The 21922-nt window shown below is 47.0% G+C and overlaps 3 protein-coding genes across 6 annotated transcripts; 1 reads left to right on the top strand and 2 right to left on the bottom strand.

The window, feature by feature from the left end:
- The first annotated feature begins 240 nt into the window (after window positions 1–240).
- Window positions 241–19858, top strand: ACC (acetyl-CoA carboxylase). Of its 4 annotated transcripts, XM_017138195.3 has the most exons (14): window positions 5205–5364; window positions 6692–6862; window positions 7013–7404; window positions 7466–7587; window positions 9656–10022; window positions 11342–11630; window positions 11689–15422; window positions 15487–15789; window positions 15852–16022; window positions 16487–16915; window positions 16980–17849; window positions 18719–19066; window positions 19130–19264; window positions 19332–19858. In XM_017138195.3, the coding sequence occupies exons 2-14, from the start codon at window positions 6709–6711 to the stop codon at window positions 19464–19466; spliced, it is 7449 nt and encodes a 2482-aa protein (XP_016993684.3). In that variant the 5' UTR covers window positions 5205–5364; window positions 6692–6708; the 3' UTR covers window positions 19467–19858. The 4 variants fall into 4 exon arrangements, with proteins under 4 accessions (XP_070069139.1, XP_070069140.1, XP_016993684.3 ...); XM_070213038.1 differs by lacking the exons at window positions 5205–5364; window positions 6692–6862 and adding an exon at window positions 241–375; XM_070213039.1 differs by lacking the exons at window positions 5205–5364; window positions 6692–6862 and adding an exon at window positions 2806–3061.
- Nup44A (nuclear pore complex protein Nup44A) lies at window positions 1339–2736 on the bottom strand. The gene is made up of 4 exons (XM_017138200.3): window positions 2520–2736; window positions 2024–2461; window positions 1759–1967; window positions 1339–1694 (listed from the first exon to the last, which is right to left on the bottom strand). The coding sequence occupies exons 1-4, from the start codon at window positions 2628–2630 to the stop codon at window positions 1388–1390; spliced, it is 1065 nt and encodes a 354-aa protein (XP_016993689.1). The 5' UTR covers window positions 2631–2736; the 3' UTR covers window positions 1339–1387.
- CSN4 (COP9 signalosome subunit 4) lies at window positions 19832–21498 on the bottom strand. Its single transcript, XM_017138199.3, has 2 exons — window positions 20741–21498; window positions 19832–20682 (listed from the first exon to the last, which is right to left on the bottom strand). The coding sequence occupies exons 1-2, from the start codon at window positions 21326–21328 to the stop codon at window positions 20032–20034; spliced, it is 1239 nt and encodes a 412-aa protein (XP_016993688.2). The 5' UTR covers window positions 21329–21498; the 3' UTR covers window positions 19832–20031.
- Window positions 21499–21922: the final 424 nt, after the last annotated feature.

The following is a 21922-nucleotide window of genomic DNA, read 5'->3' as shown; positions in this document are numbered from 1 at the left end:
AGCATATCAGATCTGCCGTTCTCCTCACTCACACACTCATGTGACGCAAGAGAGTATTTTATTATTATTATTTTAGTGCTCGCTCTTATTCTTATTTGTCATGTGAACTTAAAATTTGTTTTGATTTTTCCCTTTCCGGGCAAGTAGACCAAAATCAATAATAGCTTCAGTTTGCCGGCAAGTGTGTAGAGTATTAGTGCAGTTTTTCGTTAGTGTCTTTTAGTGTTTTTGGGGAACTAAGATCTCCACGTTTTGTGATGTAACTCGAAAATGACCCAGGAAGCGCAATCTACAGAGTACTAAACTGAAAAAGAGAAATGTGGACCAGAAAGATACTCATTGGATTTATTAGAATGCCGGCTATTATTCCAAGACGTAAGTGGAATAAAATGAAAGAACCATCGATACACACAACTGCACATTACAAATATTTACAATGTTTCTGAGAGATTTTATAAAAGCAATAAATTAGTTTGTCGTCAACATCTTCAATTTCCAACAGAAAAAAGTTTTTTCAACAAAACAACAACTCGATACACGTGATATAATTAATTGATAAATAATTTTGACCTACTAAGATAAATAGAAATTTATTTACTCTAAAACATTTTTATTGAACCACTTGCAGTTTGTTGGATAAACTTCCGTTCAAGGTCCGATTTCATTCAAACTTTTCATATCTGGTCCTGATAACGGGAAAAATAGTCAAAGTTGACGCAAAAAACGGGATCTTGGAACCAATAGGTTTAAAAAAAAAAATTTATTATAACCAAAAAGATAAAATATCTTTTATTTTTGTCTAAAAACATTTTTTGATTTTCGTCATATTTTCGGGAAAACAGTAAAAAACCTAAAATTAAATCCTACCAACGCCGAATCTGCCAAAGATCCATCCGAAAAAAAACGGAAAATTTAATTTTGGTGCCGAAATACAGTTGTTAATTTATACAATTTTTTATTGAATTGAACGCATGTCAAATAGTATTAATGTAGCGCAATACAAATTTCTTAGTGGATGAGAGTCGCAGCTCTGCTCTGATTATAGAGCTCATATGACTCCTGCTTTCTGCTTGCAAGCCGTGTCCTCGTAGCTTCAAACAGAATATTTCATACTGAGCTGCTGTTTATGTCGTCGCGTATGGTATACAATTTAGATATGACCGAAGTACTTATCGACAAGCCATCGCCAAATCCGGACGACATGATGCGCGACAGAAAGAAAAGACCAAACTCATTCTTGGTTGCCAAAAGTGAATTGCTGAGCTTCTTGAAACCGCCATAGTTGAAGGCCTCATATATCTCATCTCTTAAAAAGTAAAGAGTATAATTCAATATTTATTAGTTTCAGCTTAGGAATTTATTCGAACTCTAACGATTAAGTACAAGGTCAGTGCCACGGCACCTGGTTGCCAATGGTGCCCTTCTTGTAGAACTTGGCCGTGGCCGAGGCGGTGGTGGCCAGCGTCGGGGTGGGCGGGGCTGGCTCGTAGCTGGGCCCACTGCCCTCCGCCTTCAGCACGGCGGCACAGCGCCACTGCCGGTTGTAGTTCATTCGCCACAGACGCACGCAGCCGTCGTCGCCCGTGGAGATCAGCATGGTGGCCAGCATATTCCAGCAGACGCGCCACACGGGACACATGTGCTCGCTGAATTTGATAGTTTGGATGTCTAGCTTGGAAACACCAGTGGCGTCCCTGAAATTGTACAGATCATTGGGTATAATCTATACTAATAAGATATTCGCAATCTTGCTCTTACGTCACGCCTCGCAGGTTTACGATGTAGAGATCCTTGCTGGCCACTGCCAGCATGTGGAAGGTCCGACCGGCATTGGGAGCGAAGGCCACATCCGTGACGGGGTCGGTTATGTCATTGACAGTCTCTATTTTCACGCACTTTCGGGCATTTTCGCTGTAGGCAAACAAGAAGACTTTGCCGGTGGGAGTGGCCGCCTCGTCGCTGCCCGCCTGCAAAGGGAAAATAAGTTATTATGTAGGATTAGGATCTTAAAGATCCAACTCACCGCCAGCAGCTGGGTGACCATATAGGTGGACGTGTTCCAGGACAAACAGCTCAGCGGCAGCTTGTTGGCGATCTCGTGCTGCACGGGCCACTGCGAGAGGTTCATAATGTCCGGGGCCTCGTAGATGCGGATTATGCCGTCGGCGGAGGCGGTGGCCAGCAGGAGACCCAAATACTTCGGAGCAAACTCCACATCCGTGACGCTGGTCCGCGAGTCCACCAGGGTGGTGCGGCGCACCCAGCGACGAGTGGGCGTATTGCTGGCGGAGACCTTGTCGCCAATCACCTCCTCCCACACGGAGGCGGTGCGATCGAACGAGCAGGTGGCCACCACCTGGCCAAATTCCGGATGCGCCCAGGACACGCGCCAAATGGAGCCGGAGTGAGCCTTCCAGCTGCTGGTGACGCTCCACTTGCCCTGGCCGTCCTCATCCCAGATCTGCAAGCCAAAAAACCCGATCACAAAGGTTGTTAATCGCAGGAAAAACAGAAATTACCTTTACTGTCTGATCGCTGGAGCAAGTGGCCATCCGGCGGCCGTAGTAGTCAAAGACCACATCGTGTATAACGTCCTTGTGGTCGGCAATAATGGGTTCCACGTCAAACATGCTCGAAAATCTATTTTCTATATTGTTTATAAAATGCACGCGCGGCAATCGACGATTTCGATATGTTGTTATTGGCACGCCATATAATCTAGAAAATAGGTTGGCAGCCCGAACAGCTGTTCGCTACATTGCCCCAGTATTTTTAGTATTTCCCAGCCAACGGCCACACTAATCGAGTGGTCCGAATTACGCGTGAAATACGAATAAAAAATCAAGCGAAAAATAACAAAACACAGCCCAGCAGTCGATCACAAGCTGATAGCTTATCAGCCGTGCCACACGCCCCTCTGGGAACCGCTAGGAGCCGTCAAGTCGGGGAGTCAAGGCCCCAAATTCCTGGCAGAGAGAGTTTTGCACCCGGAAAAGAACAGTTACACACAACAAAATTGCCAACCGAAAGAAACGTGCGAAGCGCAGTGCGATGGAGAAAAGTAAGTAATCTAAGCGCTAAAACGGGTAATTACGGCCCGATTCAAAATGTATGCGCATATATGCAAATAGACGGGGTGAATAACCCCCCAGCATAGCCAGAGATCGCGACCCGCGTTTGTTTATCATTTGAATTCGCTGGCCAAAGTGCCGAATTCAATCAAAGTGCAATCCCCAGCATAAATTCCAATTCCTTTATTTTCATCTGCAATATGCTCGCCTTCTTTTGCGCTCTCTCGCTCTCGCTCACTCGTTACTGACCTTGATTCCTATTGGATTTTACACATCGCGCGATGCCCGTGACGTATGTATGTGTATGAGTGTGGGCGAGTGAGCAGCATATTTGCCCGTGTGTGTGTGTCAGCCGGCTTCAATTACCTAATAAGAATTAAATTGAACATTTTGCATCCTTATTACACGGGGGAAAATTAATTTAAAGTTCCGCATTCCTAGTTATAAAGGGAGTGCTATAGAGCATGTTCTAAAGCGGAAAATTCAACATAAAATTAGAACGGTCCATAAAAATTCATAGAATTTCTAGAAGACGTTTGTACACAGAGAAAACTAAAAGCATGTTGTATTTAATAAGAGAATTAATCACAAAAAAAAATCTAAATTTAATAAACTTTTCCATCACTCTGCAACAAGTACAAGTTAGTTAATACAAACACAATCTTAGTTTGGTTCTGTGTAGAAATCCTACAGATAAGCCCATCGAAATCAGGCGTTTCACACGCGACCGACTTTCGGTTCTATTATTATTTGGAGGTGATATCAGTAGACGGTTTTTTTCTGGCCACGCGCCAAACATGAATAATTCGACCAAAAATCGAAAACCAAAATACAAAAAATTTCCGTGCGATAAGATCCCGGGAAAGATTTCGAGACTTCGCGTCCCGTCACCGTTAAGTATTAATCATAATCGGTCGCCAAGGCCAATGCCAAAATCGGAAGATTTTTCAGGCACTCGGCCTCTCCTATCTGAGATTAAAACGGGCGTCGCGTCGGGAATTTCTTTTATGACTTTTAAAAAACCTCTGCTGATGCCGGGAGCAACCGAATACAAGTAAATGAAAACAAATCAGCGGGATTTGCGTGTTCTGCTCGTGGCATCGGACTGAATTCGTTAATAATTCGATTTCAAGTGCATCGCGCTAATCAATTTCTGGCGTTTTCGCTCATTTAACCCTAATCAGCATCGCTTGCCACTTACGCCAGCAAATTGAGAAATTATGGTTGTTATTGTTTTTTTTCGTAGAGTAGTAGAGTGCACTACCGTCAGCAGATGGGTCAACTTTCAGATTAAATCCAGCTGGCGCAGCAGCAACAACAACAACAATACAGCTGAAACATCATCGGCGACCTTGACATTGAAAAGCTCCCACATTGGCACAGATACAGTTAAGAGAGCAGAGAAAGACAGACTTGTAGAGAGGGAGAGATACAGTTTGTTGGCAACAGCTGATCACCATCGACATATCGCTCTTATCGCGATTTATCAACTGCAGACTGTTAGGAATTAATTGCCTTTAAACAGTGGAACTTTCCTAAGATAGATTTCTGAAATGGGTTTTTTTTATTTAATGATAATGTAGAAATAGATTTGGGATAATACATAATAAATTTAACATTTAGAATTCAAAGAATAAGCGGTGTCAAAAAAGTTGTGTTCCCCTAAGATCGTAACAAATAAAAATTCCCAAAATAGAATTAAAAAATTAAATCATTCGTAAAATGTTATGGCGTATTCGCTTTAAGTACAGATCACTCAAGCTGTTGGGCAATACTTGTCGCGTTATTACCTGTGTCGGCTTAATAAAAATGTTTTTAATGCCAGAGATTTCCCTGTTTAATACGACCGTTTTGCTACTGTTCGAATTAGTGGGGCTCACTCGTATGCTTGTATACCTTCTGGTCACTCAGCGCCAGCAACAACAATTGGCTTGGCGACCCGCGAGACCCGCCGGCGATTAACATACGAGCGCAACAACCTGAACACGCACAAACACAGGTCTTTCCGAGCACGAAAACCTGGCCATAGCTATAGTTGATATTGATAGTGCCGACGTCGAAGTCGAAGTCGGCGCTACGCGGGCAGCAGGCAGCGGCGTCCAGGCATCGATAGCACTATTTCGGACGAGCATGGCCCAGTTGAGTTCCAAGCGTCGGTCACTGCAGTAGCCATCTAGAAATCGTGCGGAACCAGTCAGTCTAGGAAGTTGAATCCGATCCTAAACGAAACGATCCGATCCGACCTCGTCTTCGAAACTCACACCAGAAACTAGACAAAGGCACACGCAGAGTGGTAAAGCGAGATCAAACCGTAAACGTAATACCTAAAACCTAAAACCTAAAAATAAACTAAAGCTAAAACAAAACCAAATAAAACCCAGTCAAGGTCCCCGAAAAGTGTTGCCCCAAAGATTATCGCACAGCTAGTAAGATTTCAGTACTTTCTGCTGTTGAGTAATGCGAACAGATGCAGAGCCCTCGAGTTCTTATCGTAAGATCGGTGATAGAAAAACATACGACTCCACTTAGGAGCTGTTTATAGAGCCACTCGAGTGCGGAACCACACCTGTAGAGTCGTTTCTAACGCGGAGTGTAACCCAAATCCTAGTTCAGTTCGGGATTTCCGAGTAAGGCGTTACATAACACCCCGCTGGTTGCCAGAGATCGATTCCGGTGTCTAATTCGACTTTCCATGCCTTTCAAAGCCCCGCTGGCTGGCACACTTACACACTGTAATGCCAAAATCATTGACCTCTTCTACTGGCCACACCAATTTGCATTTCCACACAACAACTGGGGGTTTTTTTTTCTGTCAGCTTGTATTTTTTCCATTTTCCTTTCGCACTCTTCTGCGCTTTGCTTTAAATTTTAATGCGCTGCACATTGTACCCCCAATATCCAAAATTCATTTTCGTAATTTTAGGTTTTAACACCCTGCCAAAGGGTATTATCAGTGGGGGTTATTCATTTGACTTTTGGCCCGTGAACACTTTAAGCTTCTGTATTTTTGTATAGTATATTGAAAACTATTTGTGTATATACTTAGAATGGAACTTTTTAAGTGTTTCTAGACTTGGTGATTTGAAGCTAAGTATAGACTAATTCGAATTCGACACCTGCTGCTCTGTCAATGTTAGGCAATTGTCTTACATAAGAAATAGATTAATAGATGACCTCTTACCTAAGCTTGATTTTACCCTTTAGTACATTTGAGGTCTATAATAATTTCAATCATTAGTCTGAACATTTTTCTCATTTAAGTTTATTTCTTAAATAAAATAGAGTACAAATCATTCGCTAACCATGTTTCTTATCAACTGCTTCATTGACCTGGCAACGATTTATTTTTGGGTCCCATATGGTTGTTTTTCGGTTTCTTAATTGTATCTGGCCAACTAGCTTATGCATAGATTAGCATTTTTATTTTGTTTTGTTTTGCCGCTTTGGCCTACAAATTCGTGGCAAGGTTTTTGAACTTGAAAGTCTCCGAAACGAGATGATGCGAAATGAAAACCTTAGTAATGCACAGCCACTTTCACTGTGCCCACAATGTAAATTAAGACCAGCTAGACACAAGATACGATTATCTAATCCGATTTGAATTCACCGATTTAAAGCAGCTTTTTGGATATAGCCGATGTTGATCACACTATTAGGCACTCTGGCTGCTTTTCTCGCATTCCTCTTGACACTGATCTTTGGCCGCGGCCAGAAAAGATTCAAGTCAGCAACAACAACATCGGCCACGACAGCAACAACTAGCGACAGCGACAACAACGGCAACACCAATCGTAAGAATCCACAACTTTGTTAAACCGAAACACTTGAAGGGCACACAAATCGCACACCTAGCTGATAACCCAGTATAATTAGTCTATAATGTGTATTTGACTTTTGACCATGACTAACTAGTATATTATTCTTGTTATCTCTGCTTGCAGACAACTCCAGCGTGATTGCAGCTACAGCAACAACAACAACAACTGGCAACCCTTCGGCGGCAACAGCAACATCAACTACCATCGCAGCACCAGCAGCGATAAAAGCGGGTGATAAGCGATTTCCCAAGGCCAGTATCAAGAAGGTCAAGTTCTCCAGCGAGAGCCTCAAGTCCGAGGTGGATGAGCTGTGCGAACAGTTGAAGGATAACGCACTAACCGACCTGAGCAACGACAACATCCGCATCACCTGCCATCAGAACAACAACAATAGCATCAACAAGAACAAGAACAACAACAGCATCGAGATCAACAACATTAGCAAGATGAGCGAAACAAATGAGTCCAATGACACCGCCGCCCAGTCCGCGGAGGGCGAGAGGCCCAGCTTTCTGGTATAGAACATTGTAATCTCAATCTTTTGGCACCACCACTAACAGCGATTGTATCCCACAGGTGGGCGATGAGATCGATGAGAAGGCCGCCGAGGCGGGGGAGGCCTGCGACGAGTTCCCCCAGAAGATGCAGAATGATATTCGGCAGAATGGCGACATTTCCGAGCGGCGCAAGCGTTTAAGGTAAGCGCAATTGGGTGGGTTTACTCAAATCAAAAATAGCTTCAACATCAGAAATACATTATCGCTATTACGAAAAAAACCTTTTATTAGTCAGCACTAACACTTTTCCATGAATAGTAAAATGATTGTTGATATCATTATACCGAACTATTGGATTGTTAAGCAGGGTAAATTGTTTTTGATTCTATACAAATACAAAAGCTGAGCTTAATGTATTAAATTAAAACTATAATAAATTGAGCTATTTGTATAATGATCATTGAAAAGCGCAGATATTTCGATAATCTATCTCACAAATCTTTGTAAATATTTTAAAATCCTATCTAATTTAAATGTCATTAAATATTTTGAATCGATCATCTGATCTGAAATACAATGATAGCCTAATCTGAATATTCAAGTTCAATCTTATCTCTAGAACGTCTTAAGTAATTATCTAAGTCGCATTAGATTAGGATTTATTAAATCTACCAATTCACCACTTGAACAAAAGCTATAGTTTTAATTTGACACTTCAAGAATGAAGCGTTTATAACTTGAGATATGTGAATATGTGAATACATTTCCGCTCAGTGTAGCGAGCAAAACAAAGAACAGGTGACTGCGTCATAGCCCAAACGCCGCCAAACATATCGCGTGAGTTTAGGGAAAAGAGACGGCACAAAGCTTGGGGCCGCGAGTGCGAACGAGAGGAAGTCTCCCAGCTTTCCCGAGAACTTTTAGCGGTGCGCAAACATGGAGAGAAAAAGAGTGAGAAGTGGCGATAAAAAAAAAGAGAGTGGCATGTGGGGACGCCGCATTTTGTTTTCATTCATAATGCTTAAAACTTGTTTTGCCAGCGGCTCGCTCTTTGGGTCTCTCCGCTTCTCCGGCCCATGCGGCGTATGAGCGATGGTGGCCAACGCCGCTCCGAGGTTCAGTTCCCAGGCAGTCGTCGGCTCCGACGGTCCGCATTCCGCAAACCCCAGAAATTCGACGACATAATATTATCCACAAGTCCCAACCCGCTGCCCAAATAAGTTTCTCGCGTGTGCGGACATCGTTCGACATTGATTTTTGTGTGCGTCTTTTTTTCGGCCAGCGGAGCGCGGTGAAAGTGGTGCAGTGGCACTAAAATATTTTGTTGTGCGGCTCGCTTATTAGTCACACTTGCATAATTGCGAGGAGCCCCCAATCAGGCCAAGAAAATAGAGTTCACTTTGGATGCTATTGGCCCTCGTGGAGCTAATTAGAATGTTGAAGCGTCGCGCCAGCAAGCGTTTCGTACTTGTTGAATCCGGTGAAGATAATGCCAATGGATCGGGTTCGTCTGCGGGATCGGGCCAAGTTATACCCCAATTTGTGGCCGTCGATTGCGGCCAGAACGAGAGTAATAACAATGCCGACGATATGAGTAGTGCCAGCATCAGCAATCACAGCGCCAACAACAACCAGTCGTCGCCATCGCTACTCGGCGTCCCCGTGGTGGGAACCCTGAAGTAAATCCCCTATGAAATAGCCCTGTTCGTTTATTGCAATGCATCGCTTGTCGACAGGTTGTAAACAAAAGCGAATTATGTACAAGAACTTTTGATCGCGACAGCTAAACCGGTTTTGTCAAATCTTCTTGCCATTTGCCCGCCACTCCCTTTTCTTCTACACCTGTCGCATCGCGCCATTATCCACACTGATTAACAAAAATTTGGGTCTTGAGTTAATAGGGTTACCTAATTAAAGGATTGCAAATTTTAATTTAGAAATTTGAGATCCTTTTGGATTGAAACCCCTTAAAAAGCTGTCTTTGGAGAAATAGGACATAAAATTTCTAAATTTATTAATATATTTAGATTCCGTTCTTTTTTATTATTATTATTATTATTATTATTATAAAGTGTTCGACTATAATGTAAAATTTACGGACGAACTTAAAGTTAGCTATAGCTGCGGGGCCTTAAGCTAAAAAATTTTTCATTCTTCTTGGCTCTTTTATATTTATATAAAATATATAGGTATAAATAATTTTCATCCGATTTCTTACAATATTTCCACTACCAAAAATTCGTACTAACTTTCTGCTGATACTTTCCAGGCCGAGCATGTCGCGTGGCACTGGACTTGGCCAGGATCGCCATCAGGATCGTGACTTCCACATCGCCACCACCGAGGAGTTCGTGAAGCGATTTGGCGGCACCCGTGTCATCAATAGGGTCCTGATTGCCAACAACGGAATCGCAGCCGTCAAGTGCATGCGTTCCATCCGAAGATGGGCATACGAGATGTTCAAGAACGAGCGGGCCATCCGATTCGTGGTGATGGTCACGCCCGAGGATCTGAAGGCGAATGCCGAGTACATCAAGATGGCGGATCACTATGTGCCCGTGCCCGGCGGATCGAACAACAACAACTACGCCAATGTTGAGCTCATCGTGGACATTGCTCTTCGCACCCAAGTGCAGGTGAGTCCGGAATCTGGGGGCCACCGCCTTAGAAGTGGCCAGTGTCAGTCCGTTTTGTCTATTTGGCTTGGCCAGCTCCACCTAAAATGCATCGTACGATTTGTATTTGCACTCTGTCAATCGGGGGGAACTATAGCTATAGCCAAGTCAAGCGATCGTCCCAATCGCATACCAATAAAGAGACCCCCATTTGTATTCGTATTTGTATACGAGACGACCGGCATTTGGAAACAGATAGAAGTCTGTGTCGGTGTCAGCCAACACTGGGCTACAAAGTGTGATAAAATCCAGGGAACCAGGGAATGGTTGTTTATTACCTTACTTGGAGATATGTACAAAGTATGAGCCGACCGCCCAGCCCAATTTCCGAAATTGCTCATCATATAATGTACGCTCGAGAGCAATTTAAATGTATTTTATGAAAGCCTTTAGTTTGTTTTCACGGACACTTTTACTGTTTAAACGATAGTACGTGCCAATTAACAATTTACAAATAAAGTAACGAGGTTTGGAATGGGTAACTAATGTGTTGAACTCATTCAATTTGAGTACAAAAAAGTTGAGCTTAAATCATTAAAATATTCTGCGTAATTTTCGTTTATTTAGTTTTTACTCATTACTCATTTTATTCAAAAAGTATCGAATGAGTAATAAGAAAACTATCAGAAAGCTTCAACTGAGCTAATGACCTAAAGTTTTAAACAACTAAAATCTATAAAATATTCTGCGTATTTATTCAGTTTTATAAATTAGGACTGAAAAGTTTTTCAGTGAAAAGATTTCTTAAAAATCAACTAAATGTATTAACTGATTAATTACTTATTTTCATGTTGTAACCAACTTCAAGAGATAGTAATTGTAGACCTGATTATAATCTTCACTTGTTGTAACTTCATACCTATTCAATCTACTAGAAGATTGCCTTCAAAACGAACTTCTACACCTGTAATCTAAGACCCTCCACTATTCCTTCCCTCTCACGGACCTTGGCCAACTACCTGTTCTGGAAACTCGGTGGTTAGATTGGAATGCATTCGAAACACTTACAAGTGGAAATTCACTGCTTAGTGTTTACTTTCCATTAGTTATTGCAGGCCACTTGAGGTTAATTAGCAAATGCGTCGCCGTCTTTTTGCACAGTGTGAATATTATCTATTTTGTTTTGCTGTCCGGGTGTTGCCGATGACGTCACAATTGATTTTTACCAACAATAAAGCTCCATAATTTCCCCCACACCCACTTCCACTCCGCTGTCCTTGGGGTATTGGGTTTATTAAATCAAAATAAACTGATTATGAACCCTTTTTTTCTGATTGCAGGCCGTCTGGGCTGGTTGGGGTCATGCCTCCGAGAATCCCAAGCTGCCGGAGCTGCTCAACAAGGAGGGTCTGGTGTTCCTTGGCCCACCGGAGCGTGCTATGTGGGCGCTGGGCGACAAGGTGGCCTCATCGATTGTGGCCCAAACAGCCGATATCCCCACCCTACCCTGGTCCGGTTCGGACCTGAAGGCCCAGTACAGTGGCAAGAAGATCAAGATATCCAGCGAGCTTTTCGGCCGCGGCTGTGTGACCAATGTGGAGCAGGGTCTGGCCGCAGTGGCCAAGATTGGTAAGTGGAATGCGTAGTAATAGTTATGAAAAGTGTTTAGCATAACCCCCTTTTGCAGGCTTCCCTGTGATGATCAAGGCCTCGGAGGGAGGTGGTGGCAAGGGAATTCGTCGCGTGGACACCACCGAGGAGTTCCCGGCGCTCTTCCGTCAGGTTCAAGCCGAGGTGCCCGGATCACCCATCTTCGTGATGAAGCTGGCCCGCGGAGCTCGCCACTTGGAGGTGCAACTGCTGGCGGATCAGTACGGCAATGCCATCAGTCTGTTTGGCCGTGACTGCTCCATTCAGCGTCGTCATCAGAAGATCATCGAGGAGGCCCCCGCCATTGTCGCCCAGCCAGAGGTGTTCGAGGACATGGAGAAGGCCGCCGTGCGACTGGCCAAGATGGTGGGATACGTGAGCGCTGGTACCGTGGAGTATCTGTACGATCCCGAGGGTCGCTACTTCTTCCTCGAGCTGAATCCCCGTCTGCAGGTGGAGCATCCGTGTACGGAAATGGTGGCCGATGTGAATCTGCCCGCTGCCCAGCTGCAAATTGGAATGGGAATTCCCCTCTACCGGCTGAAGGACATCCGTCTGCTGTACGGCGAATCTCCGTGGGGCTCCTCGGTCATTGACTTTGAGAATCCACCGAACAAGCCGCGTCCCTCGGGTCACGTCATCGCTGCTCGCATCACCTCCGAGAATCCCGACGAGGGCTTTAAGCCCAGCTCGGGCACCGTGCAGGAGCTGAACTTCCGGTCCAGCAAGAACGTGTGGGGCTACTTCAGTGTGGCCGCCAGCGGAGGTTTGCACGAGTTTGCGGACTCGCAGTTCGGACACTGCTTCTCCTGGGGCGAGAATCGTCAGCAGGCCAGAGAGAACCTGGTGATTGCTTTGAAGGAGCTATCCATTCGTGGCGATTTCCGCACCACCGTGGAGTACCTGATCACTCTGCTGGAGACGAATCGCTTCCTGGAGAACAGCATCGACACCGCCTGGCTGGATGCCTTGATTGCCGAGCGTGTGCAATCCGAGAAGCCGGACATCCTGCTGGGCGTAATGTGCGGTTCGCTGCACATCGCCGACCGTCAGATAACCGAGAGCTTCTCCAGCTTCCAGACCTCGCTGGAGAAGGGTCAGATCCAGGCGGCCAACACGCTGACCAATGTGGTGGACGTGGAGCTGATCAACGATGGCATCCGCTACAAGGTTCAGGCCGCCAAGAGCGGAGCCAACTCGTACTTCCTGCTGATGAACAGCTCGTTCAAGGAGATCGAGGTGCACCGCCTCTCCGACGGCGGACTACTCATCTCCCTGGAGGGCGCCTCCTACACCACGTACATGAAGGAGGAGGTGGATCGCTACCGCATCGTGATTGGCAACCAGACTTGTGTCTTCGAGAAGGAGAACGATCCCTCGCTGCTGCGCAGTCCCTCGGCGGGAAAGCTCATCAACATGATTGTGGAGGACGGTGCGCATGTGGCCAAGGGCCAGGCTTTCGCTGAGATCGAGGTGATGAAGATGGTCATGACTCTGACGTCCCAGGAGGCGGGCACGGTGACATTTGTGCGTCGACCGGGAGCGGTTCTGGATCCGGGAACGCTGCTGGGCCACTTGGAGCTGGACGATCCGTCGCTGGTGACGAAGGCGCAGCCGTTCAAGGGACAGTTCCTGCAGCCGGAGAATGCTCCGGTGCCGGAAAAGCTGAACCGGGTGCACAACACGTACAAGAGCATCCTGGAGAACACACTGGCTGGCTACTGCCTGCCGGAGCCGTTCAATGCGCAGAGACTGCGGGACATTATCGAGAAGTTCATGCAGAGCTTGCGGGATCCTTCGCTGCCGCTGCTGGAACTGCAGGAGGTTATCGCCTCCATCTCCGGCCGCATTCCCATCTCCGTGGAGAAGAAGATCCGCAAGCTGATGACGCTGTACGAGCGCAACATAACCAGTGTCCTGGCCCAGTTCCCCTCGCAGCAGATCGCCAGCGTGATCGACAGCCATGCGGCCACCCTGCAGAAGCGCGCCGACCGCGATGTCTTCTTCCTGACCACCCAGAGCATCGTGCAGTTGGTGCAGCGCTACCGCAATGGCATTCGCGGCAGGATGAAGGCCGCCGTGCATGAGCTGCTGCGTCAGTACTACGACGTGGAGTCGCAGTTCCAGCACGGTCACTACGATAAGTGCGTGGGACTGGTGCGAGAGCACAACAAGGACGACATGCAGACGGTGGTCAACACCATCTTCTCGCACTCGCAGGTGGCCAAGAAGAATCTGCTGGTCACGCTGCTCATCGACCATCTGTGGGCCAACGAACCGGGATTGACGGACGAGCTAGCCAACACGCTGAGCGAGCTGACCTCGCTGAACCGCGCCGAGCACTCGCGGGTGGCCCTGCGATCCCGCCAGGTGCTGATCGCTGCCCACCAGCCGGCCTACGAGCTGCGCCACAATCAAATGGAGTCGATCTTCCTCTCGGCCGTCGATATGTACGGCCATGATTTCCACCCCGAGAATCTGCAGCGGCTGATTCTGTCGGAGACCTCGATCTTCGACATTCTGCACGACTTTTTCTACCACTCCAATCGAGCAGTGTGCAATGCCGCTCTGGAGGTTTATGTGAGGAGAGCCTACACCTCCTACGAGCTGACCTGCCTGCAGCACTTGGAGCTCTCCGGCGGCCTGCCGCTGGTGCACTTCCAGTTCCTCCTGCCCACCGCCCATCCGAACAGGCTGTTCTCGCGCATGTCCTCGCCCGATGGACTGGATCAGGCGGCGGCCGAGACTTTGGGCAGCTCCTTCGTGCGCACCGGTGCGATAGCGGCCTTCGACTCCTTCGAGCACTTCGAGATGTACTCGGATGAGATTCTGGATCTGCTCGAGGACTTTGTCTCGCCTGCGATGGTCAATGCCAAGGTGCTGGAGGCCGTGGAGGCAGCCGATTCCATCTCGGACAGCCGGCACAGCACCTCGATCAATGTGTCGCTCTCGGATCCGGTGACCCGGGCGAATGCCGCCGAGGAGGCCAAGTCCACGGAACCGATTCACATTGTCAGTGTGGCTGTGAGGGAAACGGGCGAGTTGGATGACCTGCAGATGGCCCAGATCTTTGGAAACTACTGTCAGGAGCACAACGAGGAGCTCTTCCAGCGGCGCATTCGTAGGATTACGTTTGCCGCTCTGAAGAAGCGACAGTTCCCCAAGTTCTTCACGTATCGCGCCAGGGACAAGTTCACCGAGGATCGTATTTACCGGCATCTGGAGCCGGCATCTGCTTTCCATCTGGAGCTGAACCGCATGAAGACGTACGACCTGGAGGCTCTGCCCACGGCCAACCAGAAGATGCACCTGTATCTCGGCAAGGCGAAGGTGTCCAAGGGTCAGGAGGTGACGGACTACCGCTTCTTCATCCGCTCGATCATCCGTCACTCGGATCTGATCACCAAGGAGGCCTCGTTCGAGTATCTGCAGAATGAGGGAGAGCGCGTTCTGTTGGAGGCCATGGACGAGTTGGAGGTGGCGTTCTCGCATCCGCACGCCAAGCGCACCGACTGCAATCACATCTTCCTGAACTTTGTGCCCACGGTCATCATGGATCCGGCCAAGATTGAGGAATCTGTGACAAAGATGATTATGCGATACGGACCACGTTTGTGGAAGCTGCGTGTGCTGCAGGCGGAGCTGAAGATGGTCATCCGCCAGTCGCCGCAGTCGCCCACTCAGGCAGTGCGTCTGTGCATCGCCAATGACTCGGGCTACTTCCTGGATATTTCCATGTACACGGAGCAAACGGAACCGGAGACAGGAATCGTAAGTTTAAATTTGAAACTCTTGCTTTAATGTTTTTAAACATGTTTTTTTAATCCGCTTTCAGATTAAGTTCAAGGCCTACGGTGACAAGCAGGGTTCCCTGCACGGCCATCCCATCTCCACGCCCTACATGACCAAGGACTTCCTGCAGCAGAAACGCTTCCAGGCGCAGTCCAATGGCACTACCTATGTCTACGATGTGCCCGACATGTTCCGTCAGATGACCGAGCGTCACTGGAGGGAGTTCTCCAAGGCGCGTCCCACCGTTGACATTCGTATTCCCGACAAGATCCTCATCGAGTGCAAGGAGCTGGTTCTCGAGGGCGACAGTCTTGTGGAGATGCAGCGTCTGCCCGGCGAAAACAATGTGGGTTTTTCAATTTAGTCATATTGTAAAAGGCGCTAATCTATTCTTTTAACTAATTTTAGTGCGGCATGGTGGCTTGGCGCATTGTCCTGGCCACTCCCGAGTATCCGAATGGCCGTGAGATCATAGTGATAGCCAACGACCTCACCTACCTGATTGGTTCCTTTGGCATCAAGGAGGACGTCCTCTTCGCCAAGGCTTCCCAATTGGCCCGCCAACGCAAAGTGCCCAGGGTAAGTTTGCATTTTAATTAGAGCCATGAATGGATTCAATGAATTATTTTGAATTTCTTGTTTTATATAAATGAATTAATTAGAATTTTGAGTTTAATAGAATTGAATGAATTTGAATTTTTAGTTTAATAGAATTGAATGAATGAATGGCATGAAATCCGAAATAATTCAAACAACAATTTCTTTTGAAGAAGAAAGGGCCATAATTTTGTGATTAAATCTGCCTAAATTTTAATTACTAAGCAGTTAACATTGATTTGGTAAATTGTTCTCAAAAGAAAGCACACAAAAAATCTGGCAAATTAAAAAAATTAATAAGAAATGATTTATTCATTCATTAAATTCGAAATGAAATTCAATTTATTTCACATAGAATTGAATCAAACAAATCAGAAATTTCGTGGCATAATATTACAAAATATTTTTGTCTGTTACTTTATACAATTCCATTTATTTTCCTCCAGATATACATTTCCGTAAATAGCGGTGCCCGCATCGGACTTGCCGAGGAGGTAAAGGCGATGTTCAAGATCGCATGGGAGGATCCAGAGGAGCCGGACAAGGGCTTCAAGTACCTCTACTTGACCACCGAGGACTACGCCCAGGTGGCCAACCTGAATTCGGTGAGGGCCATCCTGATCGAAGACGAGGGCGAGCAGCGCTACAAGATCACCGACATCATCGGCAAGGACGACGGCCTGGGTGTGGAGAACCTGCGCTACGCCGGTCTGATTGCCGGTGAGACGTCGCAGGCCTACGAAGAGATTGTGACCATCGCCATGGTCACCTGCCGCACAATCGGCATTGGTTCGTACGTGGTGCGTCTGGGCCAGCGCGTCATCCAGATCGACAACTCGCACATTATACTCACGGGCTACGCTGCGCTGAACAAGGTAACGTATACGAATTTATTTTAGATCTTTTATGAACCGATTAACAGACATCCCTCCCTTCCAGCTACTTGGACGCAAGGTGTACGCCTCGAACAACCAACTGGGTGGCACCCAGATTATGTTCAACAACGGTGTCACCCACAAGACTGAGGCCATCGACCTGGACGGTGTGTACACCATCCTCGACTGGCTCTCGTACATCCCCGCCTACATCGGCTGCGACCTGCCCATCATCCTGCCCAGCGATCGTGTCGATCGGCCCGTGGACTTCATGCCCACCAAGTCGCCGTACGATCCGCGCTGGATGCTCGGCGGCCGTGTGAATCCCGTGAATGCCAATGACTGGGAGAACGGCTTCTTTGACCGCGACTCGTGGAGCGAAATCATGGCGCCGTGGGCCAAGACGGTGGTCACCGGACGCGCCCGACTGGGCGGCGTACCCGTGGGCGTAATTGCCGTCGAGACGCGCACCGTGGAGGTGGAGATGCCCGCCGATCCGGCGAACCTGGACTCGGAGGCCAAGACCCTGCAGCAGGCCGGTCAAGTGTGGTATCCGGATTCCTCGTACAAAACGGCGCAGGCAATCAAGGACTTTGGACGAGAGGAGCTGCCGCTGATCGTGTTTGCCAATTGGCGCGGCTTCTCGGGCGGCATGAAGGACATGTACGAGCAAATCGTCAAGTTCGGCGCCTACCTCGTCGATGGCCTGCGGGAGTACAAGAAGCCGGTGCTCATCTACCTGCCGCCCAATGCCGAGCTGCGAGGCGGAGCCTGGGCCGTGTTGGATTCGCTCATTAACCCGCGCTACATGGAAACCTATGCCGATCCCGAGGCCAGAGGAGGAGTGCTCGAGCCGGAGGGCATTGTGGAGATCAAGTACAAGGAGAAGGACCTGGTCAAGACGATACATCGCCTGGATCCCACCACAATTGGGGTAGGCTTCATATTTAATTTTTATTTATTTAATATCCCAGCGCTACAAGTGCACAATTATAATTATTTAACTTATTATTACTTTTAAAATATTTAAAAAATTTTCCTCACTTACTTAATTACTAACATCAAATATTTTGTAGTTTTTTTATTTATTGTTATACTATTTTTTTTTAATACCTATATAGTTTTTTTATGTTTTTGATTATTATTATTTTATTTTATTGTTATTATACCCGTTACTCGTAGAGTAAAAGGGTATATTAGATTCGTGCAAAAGTATGTAACAGGTAGAAGGAAGCGTTTCCGACCCTATAAACTATATATTTTCTTGATCGGGATCACTAGCCGAGTCGATCTAGCCATGTCCGTCTGTCCGTCTGTCTGTCTGTCTGTCTGTATGAACGCTGAGATCTCGGAAACTATAAAAGCTAGAAGATTGACATTTTGCATGCAGATTCTAGGAGTTCCTACGCAGCGCAAGTTTGTTTCAAAAGGGTGCCACGCCCCCTCTAACGCCCACAATCGATTATATACGATTTTAAAAATTTCAATATTTTGGAAAAGTAAAAATTCAGTTTTATTGTGTTTATCAATACCTATCGAAATGTAGAAGAAATTTTTTAAATCGGACCATTCGTTAAAAAGTTACGGCGGATCAAAGTTTTTCTCCATCTCTTTCGCACTCCCTTTAGCTGAGTAACGGGTATCTGATAGTCGGGGCACCCGACTATAGCGTTCTCTCTTGTTTTTATTTGAACTTATGTGTATTGCGATTTTAAATTATCTTTAACTTTATTATAAAATTGAATTAATATGAGTTAGAAGCAAGGTCTGCAATGATTAATATAATTTGCTTTTTAATTACAGCTAAAGAAGGAGTTCGATGAGGCAACTGCAGCTGGGGACAAGGTGAAGGCTGGTCAGGTGGACGAGAAGATCAAGGCTCGCATCGCTGTGCTCATGCACGTTTATCACACGGTGGCCGTTCACTTTGCCGACCTCCACGACACGCCGGAAAGGATGCTGGAGAAGGAGTGCATCAGCGAGATAGTTCCCTGGCGCGATTCCCGCCGCTGGCTCTACTGGCGTCTGCGCCGTCTCCTGCTGGAGGATGCGTACATCAAGAAGATTCTGCGCGCCCAGGACAACCTTTCCGTGGGCCAGGCCAAGCAGATGCTGCGCCGCTGGCTGGTGGAGGAGAAGGGTGCCACAGAGGTGAGACCTTTTGACTATCCATTCTAAGCGACCCTTACAATATATATTTTGCCCAATTACCAGGCTTATCTGTGGGACAAGAACGAGGAGATGGTATCTTGGTATGAGGAGCAGAGCAATGTCGAGTCAATCGTTTCCCGCAACGTGAATTCCGTGAGACGGGATGCCATTATCTCTACCATTTCGAAAATGCTCGAGGTGAGTGTAAACGCATTCTCATACTGATGAATTCCAAACTGACTCTCTGGTTTTATTTGCTTTGCAGGACTGTCCCGACGTAGCGCTGGACGCTGTGGTGGGTCTCTGCCAGGGTCTGACGCCCGTGAATCGGGGCGTGGTCGTACGCACATTAGCGCAGATGCAACTAAACGAGGAAACCTCGAATAGCACCCAGGGATGATTCTACGCTAGATTCTAAGTTCTTTTTAGGCCCACGCCCTCTCCCTCTCCCCTTTATCCCTTTAGCCCCTCACCACATTTCTCAACCCCCCGTTTTGCGCTTGTAAAATACCGCAAAGCCTGCATGATGTGCATTTTGTTTAGTTCAATTTGTTTAAACGTAATTAGCCTAAATCTAGTTATGTATTGGAGTTTTAGGCATGGGTAGATTTGTTGCCCAAGTGGCCCCGAAAAACTAGTTGTATCGTGTACATAATTGATTATGTATATCCCTTGAATACAAATCATTCCATTAGATGTCTAAGAACTAAAGTCCTTTGTACACAGAGCTTTTTTGAATTATACGAGTTACTGAAAAAATATACATATATGGTACAATACATTTTTTAAAAATTGCTGACTTTTTTCTTTTGGTTCCACAGGATCGATAATGTACATAATTTCATTTATTTTGTATAAATTAATAATGAAATCTATCGCAGTCGCGGGTAATTCCTCCGATTTGCTGCGCTCCTATTTGCCGTCTCTCGTTAAAATGAAGGTGAGTGGGTTGCTGAGAGTCGGGTTCAGTTCAGGTTATCCAGCCAATCGGGCTCGGCGACACTTATCTTCTCTATTATGGAATTAACTTGGTAGCACAGTGACTGAATCTGTCTGTCCCACTGCGGCAGTAGCTCGCGGTTCTCGAAGTGCACTATGCCCGAGATCTGGTCAATGTGTCCGTTCATGCGGCCCTCGGTGATCATCTGGGAGGCAATCTTCTCCGCCTTCACCGCGGGTATGTCCAGCAGGGCGCCCAGCTCCTCGAATGTGATGTTGTTGTACAGCTTGCTGGCCGACAGCAGATTGTGCTCGAAAACAGCTCGATCCAGGATGGAGGAGCCGTCGGGAGTGGCAGCCTTTTGGTGGTCCTGCAGCAGGGCCTCAAACTCCTGCAGCTCGGAGCGCCGGATGATGCGCTCCAAGTACATCTTCTCCAAAATGCCGTAGGCAGGCAAATGCTGGCAGCGTTCGTCCTTGAACAGAGTGGCCAGCATGCGGGAGCGCTGCTGCCCGGCGGAGGCGAGGACGGTGCAGATGAGCGCCTTCTTCAGCGCCGTCATCCGCTCGCCCTGGTCCACGATCTTGCGGTAGGAGAGCTCGTTGTATCGCTGGGCGGCTTCGATGAACTTGCGCCTGTAGTCCAGGACACGGGCGTAGCACACTTTGTAGAGTACCTGAAAGGGATGAGGTTTTATACTTTTGGTAGGGGCTTATCTACAAAACGCGACTCACCTGCAGCTCCTCGGAGGTGGTCTCGGCCTGCAGCAACGAGGCGCGATTGATGAACAGCTCGGCCTGCATGGAATCGTTGTCCTCCAGGTAGAGACGGGCTATCTTCAAGTAGGTGCCCAGCTTGCACTCCACGGAGTACTGCTTCTGGCCCGTCTCCAGCGGGATGCCCACCAGCACCGTGGCCGCATCGCGCCACTGCTGGTTGCGCTCGTAGATGTTGGCCAGATGGAACCGGATGCCGGCCACCTGCTCCTCAAACGAGATCACGCGTGGATTGACCTTCTCCAGGGTGAAGTGGGAGAGCTGCTTGGACAGGTCGTCGGGCAGCTTGCTGAGCTCGCTGCCCACGTCGTTGAGGATCTGACGCGAGATGACCAGGCTGACGTGCTCGTTCACAATGGCCTCCACGAAGAGCCGCAGGCCGTCGATCAGCTCCTGGCCGGTGTTCGCCAGCACCGTCTTCAGCAGCTGACGGTACTTGTCCGCCTGGTCCTTGTGCGTGCCGGTGAAGTTGATCAGGCCCATCAGCTGGTTGCGCAGGATCGCCGTCGAGATGCCCTTGGTCGTTTTTGCGTAGTTCGCGGCCATGGTTTGTTCACTTGTATTCCCAATTATTATTCGCAATTGCTTTAAGAACAACAACGCAAGCTCATCCCCGTTATCGATAACTCGCGAATCAGGCCGGGAGAGTGCCTGGGGGCTAGCTTTTTTCTAGCTAGGTCTGGATAAATGGAGCTGGTCAATTTTAAAAGATTTTTGCAAAGGTATATAGTTTCTATTTGTATTATGTAAACGTATTAATAAAGTGAAGATTTAATTTCCATTTTTAATTTATTAGAGAAAATGATAAAAATGAGAAGGTTATTCCATTGCTGGGCAGTCGATAAAAGCTTTAAATTGTACCTATTTTTGTTTTCGAGAATATCCTGTGTTAGTCATTTATTGCAATTCATTTTAGTAATCTTCGGTAAATATTTATTTTAAGCTATTTGTAAGCGACACTTCTGATTTTGGGCTGGCACAACACACTTGGCTTACGATTAAAAGCTAGCATCGATATCGTCCTTTTATCCCCCTCAGTAAAAAAACAAAATGGCTCACAAATCACCTACTAATCAGCAAACAGTGGATAACAATCTGAATTACCTTGCATTACGATGGAGTTCCACTGAAAATGGCAAT

Source organism: Drosophila takahashii, chromosome 2R, assembly GCF_030179915.1.
Source record: "Drosophila takahashii strain IR98-3 E-12201 chromosome 2R, DtakHiC1v2, whole genome shotgun sequence".
Lineage (NCBI taxonomy): Eukaryota > Metazoa > Arthropoda > Insecta > Diptera > Drosophilidae > Drosophila > Drosophila takahashii.
The sequence above is the reverse complement of the archived record's forward strand: the minus strand, read 5'-3'. Positions and strand labels throughout refer to the sequence as shown.